This window comes from Lycium ferocissimum, chromosome 8 (genome assembly GCF_029784015.1).
Source record: "Lycium ferocissimum isolate CSIRO_LF1 chromosome 8, AGI_CSIRO_Lferr_CH_V1, whole genome shotgun sequence".
NCBI lineage: Eukaryota > Viridiplantae > Streptophyta > Magnoliopsida > Solanales > Solanaceae > Lycium > Lycium ferocissimum.
In genome coordinates, this window is record NC_081349.1 from 35000703 (window position 1) to 35019415 (window position 18713).

An 18713-nucleotide genomic window follows, 5' to 3' on the forward strand; every position below is an offset into this window, starting at 1 on the left:
CGGTTGTTTGTAGCAACTAAGTTTGGGGGACTAGGAAACAAATGCTTACATACAGCCGATATATATCTTGCAGAGTATATTTAATTTGAAATTAGAATAAGCTATTTTGATGACGTATAATATATATCTCTAGATATGGAATTTATCCATTTTCAGCCTTAGCTATTTCATTTTCTAGTAAGTTCTGTATTTGAAAAGCACATACTTATTAAAGTTGAATGCTTTCCGTCTAAGAAATCAAACATAATCCAACTAAAATAAAAAATAAATAGCTCAGTATATTACTATTCTCTTTATCCCAATTTATGTGATACACTTTGTCTATCTAAAAAAGAATAATACATTTCTACATTTAGAAATAATTAATTGAAAACTTTCTCTTTTACCTTTAATGAAATAATTTACGGCCATACAAATATTTATGATTTATTTTAGACCACAAGTTTAAAAAGTCTTCCTTTCTTTCTTAAATTTGATGTCTAGTCAAACTATATCACATTGAGACTGAGGGAGTATCATTTAGACAAGGTCCAAGTTACATGACATCTTGAAAATCAACCTCATAATAATATGAACTTACAAGTGAGAAAAGAGAAGTTATGCAGTAAAACAAAGAAGAAAAGGGAAATAGAAAGGAAGACTCAAGCTTTTGAAATACTCCATTAAGGAGGGTAAGAATTTAAGGTGGAAGAGAATGGAGGGACTAAAGTGTTATAAGTTGTTCTTGAGCTTTAATCTTATTTTTGTTATATTAGAAAGGTGATATTCGAACTAATTTGCGATCTAAAATATTTCATTGAATACTTATATATCTCCTGATAGCATGAATATCAGAAAACTTTATTCACGGGCTTTGACAGATGAGATGAAACCATTGTTATTTTGTATCTATGGAGATTTGAACTCTGATCTTCCATGAGTTAGATGGATGAGAAGAAACGGCTATGATTTTTATCTCTATTGAGATTTGACTTTGATCTTCAATAGAGATTAAATTATACACATTATTAGCGTAAAAAAAAAAAAATACACTATCAGATCACCCAGAGAATATTGATAGGTAAACCTCCTTAATTATGTGATTTATAATTGTATAAACAAAACTAATTATCTACTAACAACATGTAAAAATTGACCTGTTGGTGTAAAAACTCCATAACGGTTTGTATAAACTTAAAACTCTTTCAATATTATAGGCTACACCCTTGGATGTATAGCTCCAGTCCTAATTTCTTCTTTCATCTTCCTTATGAATTCTTCAATCTTCCTATTGAGTTGTTCTATGCTCATGTTATCTTCATTTCCTTCTGCTCCTTCTTCTGCTGTTGTGTCTGTTTCTTGTTTTTCTTCAACTTCTTTTTCTTCATTCTCTTCTACTTCTCCCTTCATAGCCACTTCTTTCTTGTTATCTTCATCATATTCACCTTTCATTATTAATACATCTTCTTGTTCATCAGGAGAAGAAGAACTACAACTCAAGTTCTTAGCAAGAAATGCAAGGATACTATTACATAGTAAGAATATGTATTTCCTATCAAAGACGTGTGCAAAGAGTGGGAAAACAAGAGTTGACAAGTTAAAATTATAGGTGAAAAAGAAGGAGAAATTATAGGTGTAAGAGAGAAGGAAGGATATGAGAGAAATTGGAACTAGAAATTGCAGAGTTTTTCTTATCAATTCAAAGTGTATATTTGGTCTTTTAGTAGTTTCAATCATCTGGTTTCCACAGTCATCCATTTGTGTCCTTTGTTTTTTCCTATGCACTCTTGATGTCCCAAGTGAAAAGAAGTAACTAAAAATCTCAAAGGGGATATAGGAGAACTGATTGATGAATTATGTTTTGTGTTTTGGAGCTTGGCTGGTCTATGCATTTATATTGTATACCATGGTCTTTATATATAAGGATTTTTACACTATATAACGGTCCAATAAAATCTACGGTAAAATAATCACTATAAATACTCAACGCTTATATCACCTATCTAAAAGATAATTATTTTTACAACTGTACACAATATAATCACTATAAATACTCAATGCTTCTTGAACAAATAAAGTTTCAATAAGACTAGAGAATTCTATAAATAAAAATTGGGAAGTGGTGCATATAGGAAGTCAAACGATTTGCCCTGAAGTTTCTAGTGTTTCTGCTGTATATAAGAACCAAAAAGAGTTAAAAGAAAAAGCTTGATTCTCAACTAAACCTACCTTCAGTTCATTGCACTTTATATACAACAAATTGAGGCTCACTATAATACCAGCCCTTTATAGTTTCTAACAACATTTTATTATAACAGACAAATTTTCTTTAAAATCAACTTTTTATGTTGTCTTTGACTTCTATAATAATCAGTTATCTATATGCAGAATTGCCCTTCTTTTATAAATTTTACTTTTATCTTTAAAACTAACACCCATAGGTTTCGGGTTCGAACCCTCAAAATTTTAAAAAAAATTCGCAAGGCAAGTTTAAATCTTTTATATAATTATCTCTCTCTAACGGTCTCTATACATGTTATTTTATAATGAAATTATTGATATTGAATTATAATGCCGGACCGCATACTTATGCCTTAAATGACTTGGCATAAGTATCTTAGGGTTCGGCATAACTTTGATAATTCCTTTTATGCTTTATTTTTTTGGGCATACTTATGCCTTATGAAAAAGTCTTGAAGCATATATATGTATTTTTTTTTTTTTAACCACTTGTTGTGTTAGAACGAGTTACAAACATCCGAACAAACCTATGTAAATATTGAATCGGTGATGTTTAAAATAATATCTTCCTGATGCCTTCAAATATGTACACTCTTTTAAATTAGTCCATGACCAAACAATTAATCCTTAAAGCATCTTTATAAAAAGAGCTTTTTTTTTGTCCAAAAAATGAGTAAACTACTTTGCCTTATAAGGCAAAGTTTAAATTTTGTATACGGACTTTTAGTTATGTTTAACTAAAAAGTAACATTTACTTAAGTCCCAACATTTAGTATCTTGGGATCTGGAACGTCAAAAACTCTGCGCTTGCGAAATTATTTTTTTATTTTATGAGCTTGACTTCATGTATTCGCTCATCTTTTAAAAAGAAAGGCAAAATTTGATATGAAGGGCAAAATTTAAAAGATCACAAATTTGAGGGCAAAATTTAAAGTTGGAAGGGCAAGCAAAAAAATGTAACGGCAACAAATCTTTTATATAATTATCTCTCTATAATAGTCTTACCCAAATATTTATTTACATGATATTTTATAATGAAATTATTGATATTGTAATAGCATGTTTGACCAAGCATACTTTTCCACAAAAGTATTTTTTATTTTTATTTTAAATAAGTGCTTATTTAAAAAAAAAAAAAAAATTCAAAAGTGTTTTTTAAATTAATTGGCCAAACATGATCGCTTTTTGTCAAAAAGACATTTTTTTTAAAAGTACTTAGAAAAAAAAACACTTTTCAAACTATACTGATTTTAGAAGCTTGGCCAAACAAGCTAGAAGTCCCAACATGGTATCTGGAACGTCAAAAACTCCAACGAGCTTGAAACATGAGAAGTTAAAAGATGAAGTTGGAGACTTTTTGAAGAAACAAAAACGATTTTTTTGGGCAATTTTTTCCTGTAAAAGTCAAATAAAACTAAATGTCAAATGTTGTTATAGATGACAGACAAACAAAAAGTTTGAAAACAAGGTTTCAGAGAGATTCAACATCATAAGAGAGCCGAACTATTCACGTTCAATGTTACCTTTTGTGATTTTTTCTTTTCCCTTTCTTTATTCTCTCTTTTCCTTTCATGGATTAAATTAAAGCCTTTCCATCATACCAGAAAATTGCCAGAGAATGGGAGAGAAAACTAGGAAATGTCATTTAAACCTAAAAGGATAATGTCTTGACAATTTTTCACAATGGTGCAACTCCTTTCTTCAAAAGCATATCATAAACTCTATCTACTTTAGTAGCTTCTATTGCGAACAAGGGATAAGCATCAGATTTTCTAGTGATATTGCCACTGTAAATTTGTATTGTAAGAACCTCTTGCATCCTAAGATAATGTTGTGGCGATAACCTGATTTCTCGGCATAGCTGTTTCTCCTGCAAACAGAAAAAATCACACGTGAATCGCTAGAAACATGTGATGTGTATGACTAACCTAACAACGAAAGCTTCGAAAATCAAAATCCAAATAACGAAGAAAAAGACATCATGATGTAAGTCTGTTATTCCTCAGATTTGTGCATCTGGTGTGTAATACGAGGAAAAAGAACAAATTGGTCACCAAGTCGTGTAGGGCTTTTTTGATAATGAACATGTCAAGGGTATGAGAAACAAGAAGTAAGTCATATAGGTCTATTATCACAACTTGACTTGATATAAGTGAAGTGTATGGCTCTAACCCAAAAACAGAAGTTTTGAAAACCAAAATCGAAATAACGAAGAAAAATACATTGTGATGTAAGTCTGTTATTCCTTGCATTCATGCATCCTGTGTAAAACTAGGAAAAAGAACAAAGTGGTTACCAAGTCGTATCAGTTTATCATCACAACTCGACTTGTATGTGGGTTTGTGTGTGGGGCTATGGGATTGTAAGACTTTAAGATTAATATTACTTTATATAATTTTGCGGTGTCGATCAGTTTGTGTGTTGGAGCTATGAGGTTGTAAGACTTTATTTCTGTCCGAAATTAATGTGTCCTTTATAATAATTTTGAAGCAGTGCCGACCAACTTTATACACGCACACGCACACGCACACACATATAGAGAGATTAATTGTGTATATAACTAGTAATTGTGCATGGTGAAGCGGTATCAGATGACACTTGTAGGTTCCAACGCATTTAAATTGAACTGTTCCGTCTTATGAGTCCTAGGGACACATACAACAACTACTATGCTTCAGTTCCAAACAAGTTGGGGTCGGCTATATGAATTCTCACTGCTTCAGTTAAGTTCAACACATGCCATCATCAATATCATAAGTCAAAAGGAAAAAAAACAAGTTATAGTTACTGAAGAATTCCTTTTAGAAACATTAATCTGAAAACTTACAGGTTCAGATAACAGTTCTCCTGTGGAAAAAGATGCTACCCCCGAGTAAGTGATGGAACTCAAATTCGCCTGGCTACAAGGTTTTCTATTTGAATGTGTTCCAAGTGAGTCAGAGGAAGCAGGCATGTTCAGGCTTTCCTGGCTCGTTGGACCAATCTGAGAACTTTCTTTTCTGGGAACACCATCTTCAACCTCCCTCTTCCTTTTCCTTTCTAAGTATCTCTCAGCTTCAGCTGATGAACGACAACCAGCAGCTTTCGCTTCCTGCATAACTTCAATATTACAAAGAGTAACAAGACATAAAATGATCCATTTTTTCTTTTATAATCGTGGTGTCTGGGCGAGCTTGCGCACCTCCACTAATTCCATGGGGTACCTACTACCTCCCACCAGCATAGGAACTGGATAACTCTATCCACCAAGTCTTGGATAGATGGGAAGAAATCACCTACTCCCTTCATTTTCAATTTGTTTGTCTTAGTTTGACATGGCACGGAGTTTAAGAAATTAAAGAAGACCTTTGAATCTTGTGGTATTAAATATGCAATGTACGATGTTGGGGGTAAAGAATTACTAAATATAGAAAGTGACATTCTTTTTTAAATAGACTAAAAAGTAAAGTAAGACAAACAAATCGTAACAGAGTATAATTTGTCTCCGCTGGGTGACCTCATTTATACTTAGCCGAGGATCTATCGGAAACAACCTCTATACCTTTACAAGGTTGGGGTAAGGCTGCATACACATCACCCTCCCCAGACCCCACTTGTGGGATTACACTGCGTATTGTTGTTGTTGTTGGGTGACCTCATGGTTCTCAGCCCACTTCATTGATCACTCGGCCACACACGGAAAGTGATTCTGTAGTATGTTTTGCTAATGCAGTCACAGATTAGTCAGATGACATATGGTTCTAATTTTATAAATTTACCTTAGCTTCTATGTAAGATTAATGAGCAAATATGGAAAAGGAAGAACAGTGGAGAGAAGAAGCTATATACATGCCTAGTTTCATAAGAAAAGGTAAAATAATAAACAGCAGAGCGGAGTTTCCCACCTTCAGTTCTTGTATTCTTTTCAGATATCTATGTTCTGTGACCAGAGTCTTTAGTAATTCTTCATGCTCTTCCTTGGAGAGGAAGCGCATAAAGGCATCATAACGTCGGCATATATCTTTCTCTTCTGGAGACAAATTCTTCTCAAATTCACTTGGCTGGAGTAAATTCCTCTCTAGAATAAAATCCTTGCGGCGCTTTCTTTCATCAAGCCTGCCATTATTCGTTCAAAATCAACTTCGAAACATACGATAAATATAGAAATCATGAAAAATGTGACGGAGGAATGTAGAGTACCTCTTGGAATAGATACGCAGAACACGCAACTTAAGTTCGCGCTCCTCTTCGGTTTCAGTTTCCTTGAATTCCATATCAGCCAATAGTTGCTCCGCGTCATTATCATATTCAGGATCAAACTCTTGCCTTTTGAGGTTATATCCACTTAACTTCATCAATGAGGATCCATCATCCTTCAAAGATTTAGGTTTCTTGCCTCCGAAATTTCTGCCTGAAGAATTATCTGCCAACAATGAATTACTTAATATCGCAATTTTTTTTTGAGACTGGTAACATTACTTAATATCGCAATTTCACCAGTTTTTTTCGTGATTAATCATAAGTTGCCAGCCATACCTTCCAATTTTACAAGTTCATTTTGGTCTTTGATTTGCGACTTGCTGGATGGCTTTTTTATGCCTGTGATTCCTGCAGCATCCATGTTGCTAATGGCTCAAAGAATCCAAAAGGTAAACACGGCATTCAGATAGGACAAAAACCCGATCTTACCCGCATTGGACACAGAAGTTAAACGGCCCGAGGGACCATTTCTATGTGAGTCTTCAACTCTAATGGCAAGCATGGAAGAAGAAAGTGAGTACTAGATAATTAAAACAGAAAAATGGCAATAAACCGTGCACAAAGGATATAGTATTTGATATTCATACTTGACTCGAGATGGAGAGAATGATTCATCTTTAGGAACAACTTCACCTATTGAGGAGAGTCCTGCAATTTCCACAAACATCCAAGGTAACAAAATGTTGTGAAATTCATTCCAATCAAGAGAGCATTCCCACTGTCGTTTGTACAATAGTAGTAAAATTTGATTTCATAAAAACGGTGAATTTAAACATCTTCTCGATTATTTTGGTTTCTCTGTAATCTTCTTTAACACTTGTTGTCAAAGCTGTTTCATTTTATTTCACATCCTTGGACATTATCTTTTTGTAATTTAGACTAGATCTTTTTATCACAAATTTTCTGATAAATGATTCATCCAGAAGACACAGTAGATTACAAAATCCATACTTGAACTCATATGCAAAATCCAGAAGGTGCAGCGGATTACAAGATTTTTCTATCACAGTATATCTACGGGAATTTTCGTTTGTCTTTCATGGAATAACGAAAGTAAAGACCAAAACAACCAATTAAAAAAATTGTAAACTCTTGTTGACGTTGTTGCTACTTAAAAATATATGTAGAATTAGTTAATTAGTGAATGGAGTGTTGAGTTTTGGGGTATCTTACATTTACAGCGATTAAGTAATTAAGCATCAATTTAAATTCCATATTTGACCATAATATCAATTCCATGTCAAAAAAAGAACAAACTATAGTTACACGTCTTGTGGGAAAAGACATACTTCCCTCTCTCAATTCTTATCTCACTAGTTGACTATCTCTAGTCTCGACCATATTTCATCATGATCTAACAACATTTACTGTAAATTTATTTGTACCGACTACCGGCACAACTACTAAATTCACAAACATTTGGTATGCTAGTAGTATTGGTTGTCAAATTTGGTTAATAATACTTCAAGAAAAAAAAAAATTAGAACTATTTACTTAGCATTTTCATTTTTTATTTTCCACTTGTACATAGGATAAATCATAAATGCACATAGATATTTTCAAGAGTTACCCCTTTCCCTATTCTTCAATTTTAAATATGGAAATCAAAATTTTAGCTATTTACGTTTGATACGCACAAATAAAGATCCTGAAGATTTTTTTCCTATAGTAATTATGTAGTTTGCCTTTAGTTTATTCTATACTTTCTCAAACATGAAAAACAAGATCATTTATCTTGATAAATGCAAATACAGATTAAACACATCCATAGAGAGATTCTAAAAGTTTTCTTCCATCTCCTATTTGTTAGAGAACTTAGCTTTTAGTGGAAGGGCATATTTAAACAGTATAAAAAGTAAAAAGTGACACTTTGAGATACACCATATATTTGATATATTCATAAAGAGACTCCCAAAGTTTATTTTTTTTCATATTTATTAGCTTTTAGTTGAGAGATACCTTTGTTAGTACAAAAAGAAGATACACAAAACACTTCTACTTGTAGTACAGATAGATGAACAACCAAGGCAAGCAAGTAGAATTGAGAATTACATTCCCAACCTTTCTTATCTGTGAAATTCTCTTTAGCCATGGCAAGGAGTTCCTTTCTGTTTTTCCCCATGACATGAGTCATATCCTGGAAAAAGAAAATGAAAAAATGCAGGTGAAATGGTGAGTCAGAAGAATTAAACTTGCAAAATATTTGTGATAGATTTTCTTACCGGTAGAGGAAAGTAAGGTGAGTCTAAGTATGCGTCCTTAAAATGATCGACGCAGACTTCTTTGGACTTTGTTCCGACATGCTCACCTACTTCTGCCCAATTACCCATGCCATACATTTCAATTCCCTATGCATAGCAAATTCAAGGAACCAAGACAAGAAAAAGGGGTATTGACGTTATGATTACCTAATATGAAAAGTTCCAAAGTCAAATTTAGTAATAAATAGGACGAGAGGTGTTCACAAAAGAGGGTCGTTAAAATAAACCTCCAGAAGCAACATCTCTTCGTCAGCATTCCAGTCCGGGCAGATAAGCGGGAAAGCTAAGATGTCCTGTCCAAAGACATTAAGAAGGTCATTAGAACAATGCACCAGTTCTACTGCCTAGTCCTCAAAAATGAAGGTAGCTCCAAAACGGGTGCACGGAAGCATTGAAAAACACGAAGTAAGCTTCTAAAAACTATATGTTTACAAAAACGTCGAGTCCAAGCTGAATAGTGCACTTTTTTTTTCCTTTTTTTTTTTTTTTTTCTAGTAAAGTTTCTGATATGGATTACTACTGATAAAACAAAGGGCTTTTTTCATTTTTGGCCCGTCAACCGAAATTAATTACAGGCAACAACAACATACCCAGTGAAATCCCACAATGTGGGGTCTGGGGAGGGTAAAGCACCTTACCCCTTCTCGGAAGATTTTTCGAAAGACCCTCGGCTCAAGAGAAAACACAAAGAGAAGGTTAGATAAGCATAAGCAGTTCAAAGCAAAATGCAAATGAAACTAAAGAAAGCGAATTAGTCAAGATAGTCCTGGATAGATAAGATAATCAAAGCACAAGAAACAACATATAGTAGCAAGAATCAAAGGGCAATAGATTATCGATTGACTACCTACTAGCCTTCTACCCCAATCCGAGTCCACCATAACCTCCTATCTAAGGTCATTCTCACTGCCGCCATGTCCTCTCGCACCTCTCCCCAAACTTTTCGCCTAAACGAAACCATCCATAGCTAACCTCTCACACTCCTCCGCATCTGGGCATCGTGCCTCTCCTCCTCACATGCCCAAACCATCTCTCTCGCTTCCCTCATCTTGTCCTCCACCGACGCTACTCCAACCTTATCCCGAATATCTTCATTCCTAATCCTATCTTGCCTCGGTGTGCCACACACATTCTCATTTCCGCAACTTTCATCTTTTGGACGTGAGAGCTCTTGATCGCAAGCATTCTCGCTCCCGTACAACAAAGTCGGTCTCCTCACAACCACTTTTGTAGACATAACCGTCTTTAAGTATATCTATCACACAAGCACTCCCGAAGCTCCACCTTCCGAAAAGCAAGCCTCCATTTCATCCACCCGCACCAATACGATGTGAGACATCATCGTCAATATCCCCATTTTCTTATATAATAGACCCAAGATATTTGAAACTTCCTTTGGGATGGCACGGGTACCAAGCCTCACTTCCAGCTGGTCTTACTCAACTTGAACCCTTTAGACCCGCAGTTTGTCTCCAAACCTCCAAAAAGCGTTCACTCCGCTACGAAGTCTAGTCAATCAAGACTATGTCATCCACAAATAACATACACCATGGCACCTCACCTGAATTTGCCGCGTCAAACAATCCATCACTAAGGCCAGTCGAGCAACCCCATCTGCTCCGAGTCTCCTCTCACCGTCCTTACCCCGGTCTGCCCTCATACATGTCCTAGATCGCCCTAATGTACGCATGTGCACACCGGCCTCCAAGCATCCGCATAAAACCTCTCGGGCACGTTGTCGTAAGCCTTTTCTAGGTCGATGAAAACCATGTGCAAGTCCTTCTTCCTCTTTTTTTAGCTCCACACAAGATGGATTACTATAGTCGAGCGCCCCGCATGAATTTCTCCGAAACGGACACGCCTTTTCTCACCCTCATCTCCACCACCCTTCCCCACACTTTCAAAGTGGCTTATTTCGATCCCTCTATAGTTGTACTTTGAATATCACTCTTGTTCTTATACAAAGAAACCATCATACTCCACCTCCATTTACAGAATCTTCGCCGTCTTAAAAATAACATTAAACAATATCAACCACTTCGCCCCGCCCGCGGATCTCGTCAGGCCCGGTAGCTCTTCCCCTGCGCATCCTACGAACAACACCCTTAACCTCCTCCACCTTGATACTCCTACAATACCTAAAATCGCGACGCCACTCAGAGTACTCCAAATCTCCCAACAAAATGTCTCTATCACCTTCATCGTTCAAAAGATGTGGATTATGTATATAACGAGTTTCCTCCACCAATACTTTTATTTACTTGATCACCCTCGCCTTAGCTAGCCCCGAACAACTTGTCCCCGCCTTTGTCCTCTAATTATGCATATAGACGTTAGCCGCCCTGCGGCCGAAACCGCCAACTTCGCTTCCTTTCTCGCAATCTTATACCTTTCCTCTCTTCGCGCTTCTCCTCATCATCCTCGCTATCTACCAACTTCGCACGCCACCTTCTTTTGCTTCCACCTTCCCCCGGACTTCTCCATTCCACCACCAGCCCCTCGTCACCCACCACGCGACCTCTCGAGACTCCCGTAACATCTCTCGAACATCTCTACCGCTTCCCCTAACGCAGCCTCGCCGTCCTATCCCACATACTGCTCGCGTCCCCTTTACTCTCCCAAGCCCCCATAGCCCTCAACATATACACTGATTATGTATATATTTATTTTTTATAACCGTGGGAATGGAAGAAATCACCTAGTATTTTTGTCTCCGCTGAGATTTGAACCAGAGACCTCATGGTTCTCAACCCACTTCACTGACCACGATCCCACACCCTTGGGTGCGATTATGTATATGTTATGTATACAATATGTATATTATAAGCATATTTATACTTAGTATACAAAACTTATACCTTTGCTGGCTAATATTATTTTGCGCAGTCTAAAAATGTAATTATCCCCATAACAAATAGAAAGTCACAGCTTCAAGTGAGCAATCAGTTAAATGCATGACACAAAGATTGATCTTCATACCGCAAAAGGTAAAGTGATTCATAATTTACAGAAGGAAGAACTAACATAGTACCATACTTGTCAATCAGATAAATAAATAAGAAAGAACTAACCATGACCCTATAGTGGTGATGGCTTTTGTGAGGATGCACCTCAGCACCAACAGAGAAGCACTCTATACATAAGTCAAAATCAGAGCATACAGCACATTTTATACGAGTTCTCCCGCTAATATCTTTGTTGCAATAATTGCAGTGATACAACGCCCTTTTGCCATCAGCTGTTCCTTGACCTGAGTTATCAAGAGCATTATGTCAACATACGAGGAGCAGTTGCGACTTTGAAAGACTCTAAAAGTAACTCATGCAAATGATGTCCAACAACTTTGAAGCAGCTTTTAGGACTGAAATTGCACACAGTTTGGGTTTTTTGAAAAGTATAAGAAATTATTGGGTTAACAGAAGTCTTATGAAAGCACTAAGAAGAAGAAGAAGAAGAAGAAGAAGAAGAAATACTATTAGTCCCTCAAGCATAAGACCACAAGGTAAGAATTACATCACACGATACAAAAGGTCAAAATTACTAGGGAAATATCTGAAGAAAAAGGAAAGAAGGGAAATAAAGATAGTAATATAGTACTCCCTCCGTATCAATTTATGTGACATTCCTTCCTTTTTAGTCAGTCCCAAAAAATATGACCTTTCTATATTTAGTAACAATTTGACTTTAAAATACATATTTTACCCTTAATGAGATGATTTATAGCAACACAAATATCTATAGCTTATTGTAGACCACAAGTTTCAAAATTCTTCCTTTATTTCTTAAACTTCGTGCACAGTCAAACACCTTCACATAAGTTGGAAAAGAGGGAGTATAACTTAGGTCAAGATATGCCATTTTACTTTTTTGAAGAAGACGACATGCCATTTACTTATTGTTTCCTTTCGTTCCGTTCAACTAACTAACCCTTTTTTTTTTTTTTATTAAGCACCGGGTGTAGTCTCTTTGAGCCCCGACTAATCCCTTTCAAGGAGTTTCGCAAGTGCACCACGGGTCCGATGGCCCTCGTAAATTGTTTGCACCCAGCGGTTTTGAACCCTTTAAAAATCAACTAACCAACCCTTTAAAAATCTCAAATGGCTAAGCTCTATGCCTGAGAGCATTATAATGACATCGAGACCTAATCCTGCTCCAAAAAAATCCCTAATTTTATTTTTGTTGTTTTTGACACGAACATACACTTACCTCCCCCCCCCCCCCCCCCCCTTCCCCACCTTTTGCTCCCTTGATGACTTGAACCCCCCAACCTCAAGGTCGAAGGAGGAGGGTGCTTTTCCACATGCTCTCTTTTCTAACACTGGGCAATGCTGATTCTGAACAACTTCAAATTACTAAAATCTATCCAGACTCCACGTTAACCGATAAATGATTTTCTAAACACAAAAAAATATTTTTGGACCAAGCGTTTTCCTACCCAAAAAGTCTACCTCCAAAGTAATTTATGGCAACTACAGTAACAGCAAAAGTACCAAAATACTCCTCTGACAAAATAAGCATACAGATACTTTATTAAGGAGTCAGATTAAATAGACAAGCTCCAAGACAGTTCTATCATAATTCATATATTCTCAAATTATGTTTGGAACCTGAGATAACTCTTGCCATGCTTTCTTTCATAACTTAGAAGTTGTTGCCATATGTTTATACCGACAAACTCGGAACTCTAAAAGAATTTCATGTTTGCAAGAAACAACTCTAACATATTGTTTCTATAGATATTGTTCACCGACAAAGCTGGGTCTCTAAAAGGATGTCAGGATCCTGTTTACACACTAGTCACTGTTGAGTTCATCTACCAGTAAAACTGACTTAAGTTTACAACAACAACAACAACATACCCAATGAAATCGCACAATGTGGGGTCTGGGGAGGGTAGAATGTACGCAGACCTTACCCCTACCTTGGGAGGTTATTGACAGTAGACCCTCGGCACAAGGACTAAAAACTGACTAAGTTTATGGAAACAAAACCCTTGCCAGATCACAAAATTCAAAAACCTAAAACGATTGAAAGGACAGAAAAGAAGATAATCAACTCTAATAAGCAATCCACAAGAATCAGAATCCAACTGAACTTTACCAATAATGAACTGTCATCCACAAGAATCAGAATTGAACTGAACTTAACAGTTAAAAAATAGTTAAACGAAACTTACCAGTAGTCACAGATTCTAAATTGTCTCCACTTGAGGCATTCTTTTTCCTTCTTGATCTACATTAAGGAAAATGGGCAATGAAACTACAGGCACGAATCAACTGAGAAAATAAAAAGAAAAGAAAAAAGACAGTATCCAACTTCCTCTAATGCCATCTATTAAAGAAACAAAACTCATATACCATTATCATTAGTACTTCCTGTTCTTTGGACAACAGAAAATGGTGCTTATATATTAAAAAAGGAAAATGTCCAAATATAACCCTGAACTATACGATTCAGAGAAAATATACCCTCAGTTAAAAAAGTGGCTCATTTATACCCCTGCCGTTACACAAATGGCTCAGATATACCCTTTTTGGCTGACGGAAGTGAAAAAATCGATTTTAAATTTTACTTTTTATTAAAATAAGAGCCACATAAGGGTATATTTAATCCTTCTCGCAAAGTTTCGGGGTATATTTGATCCTTCTCACGAAGTTCAGGGTATATATAATCCTTCTCACACATGAATTATTTTTCCTTCTTTAATTCAACGGCTAATTTGGGTTTATTGCCTCGAGAATCAAATTTATTTTTTCACTCGTCTTCTTGTTGAATCTACCATAGATGCCTGGAAAAAAAATCTACGCTGATACAAAAAATAAGTTGCAATTTGGTCACAAAGGATTTTTGGGAATAACAAAGAATCTTGTGATATTGAGAGGGCCTGTATAATTTAAACCAACCTCTTGGGTTTCACCATTATCGAACAAAGCTTATGTCCATCGTCAATGCACATCAGTGTAAAAAAATTCCTTTCTTGTTTTTTCTTCAATGACACAAGCTCATATGCTAATCAATGGAAGGACAAATTTAAAACCCATGAAGGAATGTAATGCGATTGAAGGTCTTCTTGGTGACAAAGGAATAGAAAATCTCTCCCCCGTGAATCTATTAGCTTATCATTATCTAGGTTTCTTTGTTTTTATTTCCTTTTTAGCTTCCATTCTTTAGTGTGAAAATATGAGAAATAAAAAGAACGAAGTGTGAATAGCAAAAAGAGAAAAAGGTAAAAAATTTAAAAAATTAATGAACAAATTTCAAATTGTAGCTATTATTAGGGTGGTAAGGCGGGATGGTACGTGGTGTCCACCACATCCAAAAGGCAAGTGACATGAGATTTTAGTAGTTGAGTCCTAAATTTGCTAACATGGATATTTTTGTTCAAATAGTATAATAGAGGTTAAACATAAATTATTTTCGAAAGTAAAGCCGTTGAATTAAAGAAGGCAAAAAAGTTCATGTGTGAGAGGGATTAACTATACCCCTGAACTATGCAAGACGGATCAAATATACCCCTTTACTTTGCGAGAAGGATCAAATATACCCCTAGACTCAAACATTACCAGTTTCCAGAAAAAATATACCCACAGACTTTGTGAGAAGGATCAAATATACCCCTATGTGGCTTTTATTTCAATAAGAAATACAATTAAAAAATTTAAAACCGATTTTTTCACTTTCGTCAGCCGAAAAAGGGTATATTTCAGCCATTTGTGTAACGCCACGAGTATATATGAGCCACTTTTTTAATGGAAGGTATATTTGCTCTAAATCGTATAGTTCAGGGTACATTTGGACCTTTTCCCTATTAATAATGCCAAATTTCAATTTGCTCACTCAAAAATAAAAAGGAATGCACACTCTCGCACAATAAACGCACATACTAGAGCTAATTTTCAACATTTCACTATTCATAACCAATAAAATCTAGTCTTTACAACAAAAAGAAGAAAAACCCAAGAAACTTATATCGCAACTCTACCATTGTGCCAATGCTCGCTCTGGCACAATAAAATCACATACTAGAGCTAATTCTCAACAATTGACTAATCATTACTGTTGAAAAGTACCAAATCGGTGGTTTAAGGGATGGGTGGTCTCCTTATATGGACTTGGACAATCCTCCCGTCATGAGCTAGTTTTTGGGGTTGAGTTAGGCCCAAGATCCATTTTACATGGTATCACAGCAGGGCACATCCCAATTATTGATTCCCGATGTTGGGCCCCATATTAAGTTGCCCACGCACCAGATGTCCAGCCTTGGGCGTGAGGTGGGGTGTTGAAAAGTACCACATCGGTGGTTTAAGGGATGGGTGGTATCCTTTTATGGACTTGGGCAATCCTCCCCTCATGAGCTAACTTTTGAGGTTGAGTTAGGCCCAAGATCCCTTTCTTTACAATTATCAATACAAAGCTAGTCTTTACCACAAAAAGATGATAAACGCAAGAAATTAATATCACAACTCTACCATCGAGCTATTGCTCGCCCTCGCCCAATAAAAGCACATATTAGAGCTAATTCTCAACAATTCACTATTCATTACGAATAAAATCTTGTCTTTACCACAAAAAGAAGATAAACCCAACAAATTAATATAACAAATCTACCATTGCGGTAATGCTCGCCCTCGCACAATAAAAGCACATACTAGCGCTATCTCAAAAACTGACTAATCATTACCTCTAAAACCTAGTCCTTACCACGAAAACAAGTTAAACCCAAGAAATTAATATCCACTGCTAGTTTGAAACCTATAACTAAAAGATACTCGCGACAATTGACTACTCTATGTTATCAATAAAAATTTAATCTTTACCGGAAAAAAAGATAAAAACCTAACAATTTCACACCCATTAGTACTTAAAACCTACAATTAATGACACTTTCGACTATTGACTAATCAATTTAGCAATAAAAATCTAGTGTCGCAACTCAACCATTGCGCCAATGCTCGCCCTCGCACACTAAAAGCACATACTAAAGCTAATTCTCAACAACTGACTAATCATTACCAATAAAAATCAAGTTTTACCACCAAAACAAGTTAAACCCACCAAAATAACACCCGTTACTTGTTTGAAACCTATAACTAAAAGATACTCGCGACAATTGACAACTCAACATTAGCAATAAAAATTCAATCTTTACCAGAAAACACGATAAGCCCAACAATTTCACACGCATTAGTTCTTAAACAACAACAACATACCCAGTGTAATCCCACCAGTTTGGTCTGGGGAGGGTAGAGTGTACGCAGACCTTACCCCTACCTTGGGAGGTCGGGAGGCTGTTTCTAAAAGACCCTCGGCTCAAGAAAAAGCATGACAAAAAAGGGGTCAGATACGAATTAACGAAAGTAATGACACTTTCAGTACTTATAACCTACAATTAATGACACTTTCAGTATTAACTGATCAATTTAGCAATAAAAATCTAATATCACAACTCTTCCATTGCGCCAATGCTCACCCTCGCGCAATAAAATCATATACTAAAGCTAATTCTCAACAATTGACTAATCATTACCAATAAAAATCAAGTCTTTACCACCAAAACAAGTTAAACCCAAGAAATAAACACCCATTACTTGTTTGAAACCTACAATTGACAACTCAACATTAGCAATAAAAATTCAATCTTTACCCGAAAAAACAATAAACCCAACAATTTCACACCCATTAGTACTTTAAACCTACAATTAACAACATTTTCAACTATTAACTAAAAATCTAATAATTACAACAAAAACTAGAAGAAGAAAAATCAAGAATTCAACAGTCATTAGTAGTTTACACCAAATAAAAAACACCCATAAGCTAAAAAAGACTCAATGTTAGCAATAAAAATTTAATCTTTACCAGAAAACAAGATAAACCTAAACAATTTCACACCCATTAGTACTTAAAACCTAAAATTAATAACACTTTCAACTATACACTAAAAATCTAATAATTCCCACAAAAATTAGAACAAAAAAAATCAAGAATTCAACATTCATTAGTAGTTTACACAAAATAAAAAACACCCATAAACTAAAAAATACTAAAATAAATAGAAATAATTTTTTTTTAAAAAAACTAACCTTTGACTTGGATCTTCATCAGCTTGAAAATTCCCACGAGAGCGACCCATTTAACTCTATAAAAAATAAAAAAATAAAATGCCAATGTGATTGGCTATTAGTAATAAAGATTGAAACCCCACAATTAATTTGATGATTTTAACAGTAAATTTGCCAATTTGGGTATTTTGTTGATACAATTATTGGATTTTACACTGAAAATTTTGGGGTTTTGGTGAATGTAAAGTTTGTCGGATAAATGAATTAGCTTTACCCGACAAATTCCTTTTTCAGAAAAACGTTTTTAATTTTTTTTTTGTTGCCATTTATAGCCCTAGGAATATTATTTGGGTCCAAAGTAGAACTAATACTTCTTATTACACGACCAAATCAGACATAATTTTGCCTATCTCGAAGTCGAGTTCTGAAAATAAAGTTATCTTTAATCGGAAATATCTTATCCCGATATAATGTTTATAGATGAGTCGGGCTCAAAATATGTACCGGACATCAAGTGAAAACAAAAAGGAAATCTTTATGGTATTTGGTTGGGAAAAAGTTGAAATAATTTTGGAAAAAATTGGTATTTTTAGATTACCTTTTTCAAAAAGATATTTTTGGAGAATATTTGTTTTAGTTATTGTGAAGAAAATAATTCTCGGTTTGCTTTGTTTTAGAAAAGCATTTTTTTTATTTAAGAAAAAATATTTCTTTTAAATATAAATGTTGTTGCAGTGCTGGTGGGAATAGAAGACACCCAGTGAAACAATCAAAGTGTTGCCTAAACTGATTTCGACACCATCATTATAAAATAAAAAAAATACATATATATATATGTGTGTGTGTGTGTTTGAAAAAGTTCTTGATTTTACTGATTTATTTTGCACTTCATCTGTTTAATTCACATGAAAATATTATTATTTGAAGAGTC

The 18713-nt window shown here is 35.2% G+C and overlaps 2 protein-coding genes across 4 annotated transcripts; both read right to left on the minus strand.

Moving 5' to 3' along the window:
- Positions 1-759: 759 nt before the first annotated feature.
- LOC132066871 (uncharacterized) lies at positions 760-1985 on the minus strand. Its single transcript, XM_059460069.1, has one exon. It carries the CDS (start codon positions 1735-1737, stop codon positions 1198-1200), a length of 540 nt encoding a protein of 179 aa, XP_059316052.1. The 5' UTR covers positions 1738-1985; the 3' UTR covers positions 760-1197.
- A 1858-nt stretch (positions 1986-3843) lies between these two features.
- LOC132068224 (transcriptional adapter ADA2b) lies at positions 3844-18121 on the minus strand. 3 transcript variants are annotated; one of them, XM_059461746.1, is made up of 13 exons: positions 17804-18120; positions 13897-13952; positions 11792-11970; positions 8948-9013; positions 8682-8807; positions 8521-8596; positions 7047-7107; positions 6889-6947; positions 6736-6807; positions 6400-6622; positions 6105-6315; positions 5048-5311; positions 3844-4090 (listed from the first exon to the last, which is right to left on the minus strand). In XM_059461746.1, exons 1-13 carry the CDS (start codon positions 17851-17853, stop codon positions 3899-3901), a joined length of 1635 nt encoding a protein of 544 aa, XP_059317729.1. In that variant the 5' UTR covers positions 17854-18120; the 3' UTR covers positions 3844-3898. The 3 variants fall into 3 exon arrangements, with proteins under 3 accessions (XP_059317729.1, XP_059317728.1, XP_059317730.1); XM_059461745.1 differs by lacking the exon at positions 17804-18120 and adding an exon at positions 14624-15031; XM_059461747.1 differs by lacking the exon at positions 13897-13952 and having other exon boundaries at positions 17804-18121.
- Between the last annotated feature and the right edge of the window lie 592 nt (positions 18122-18713).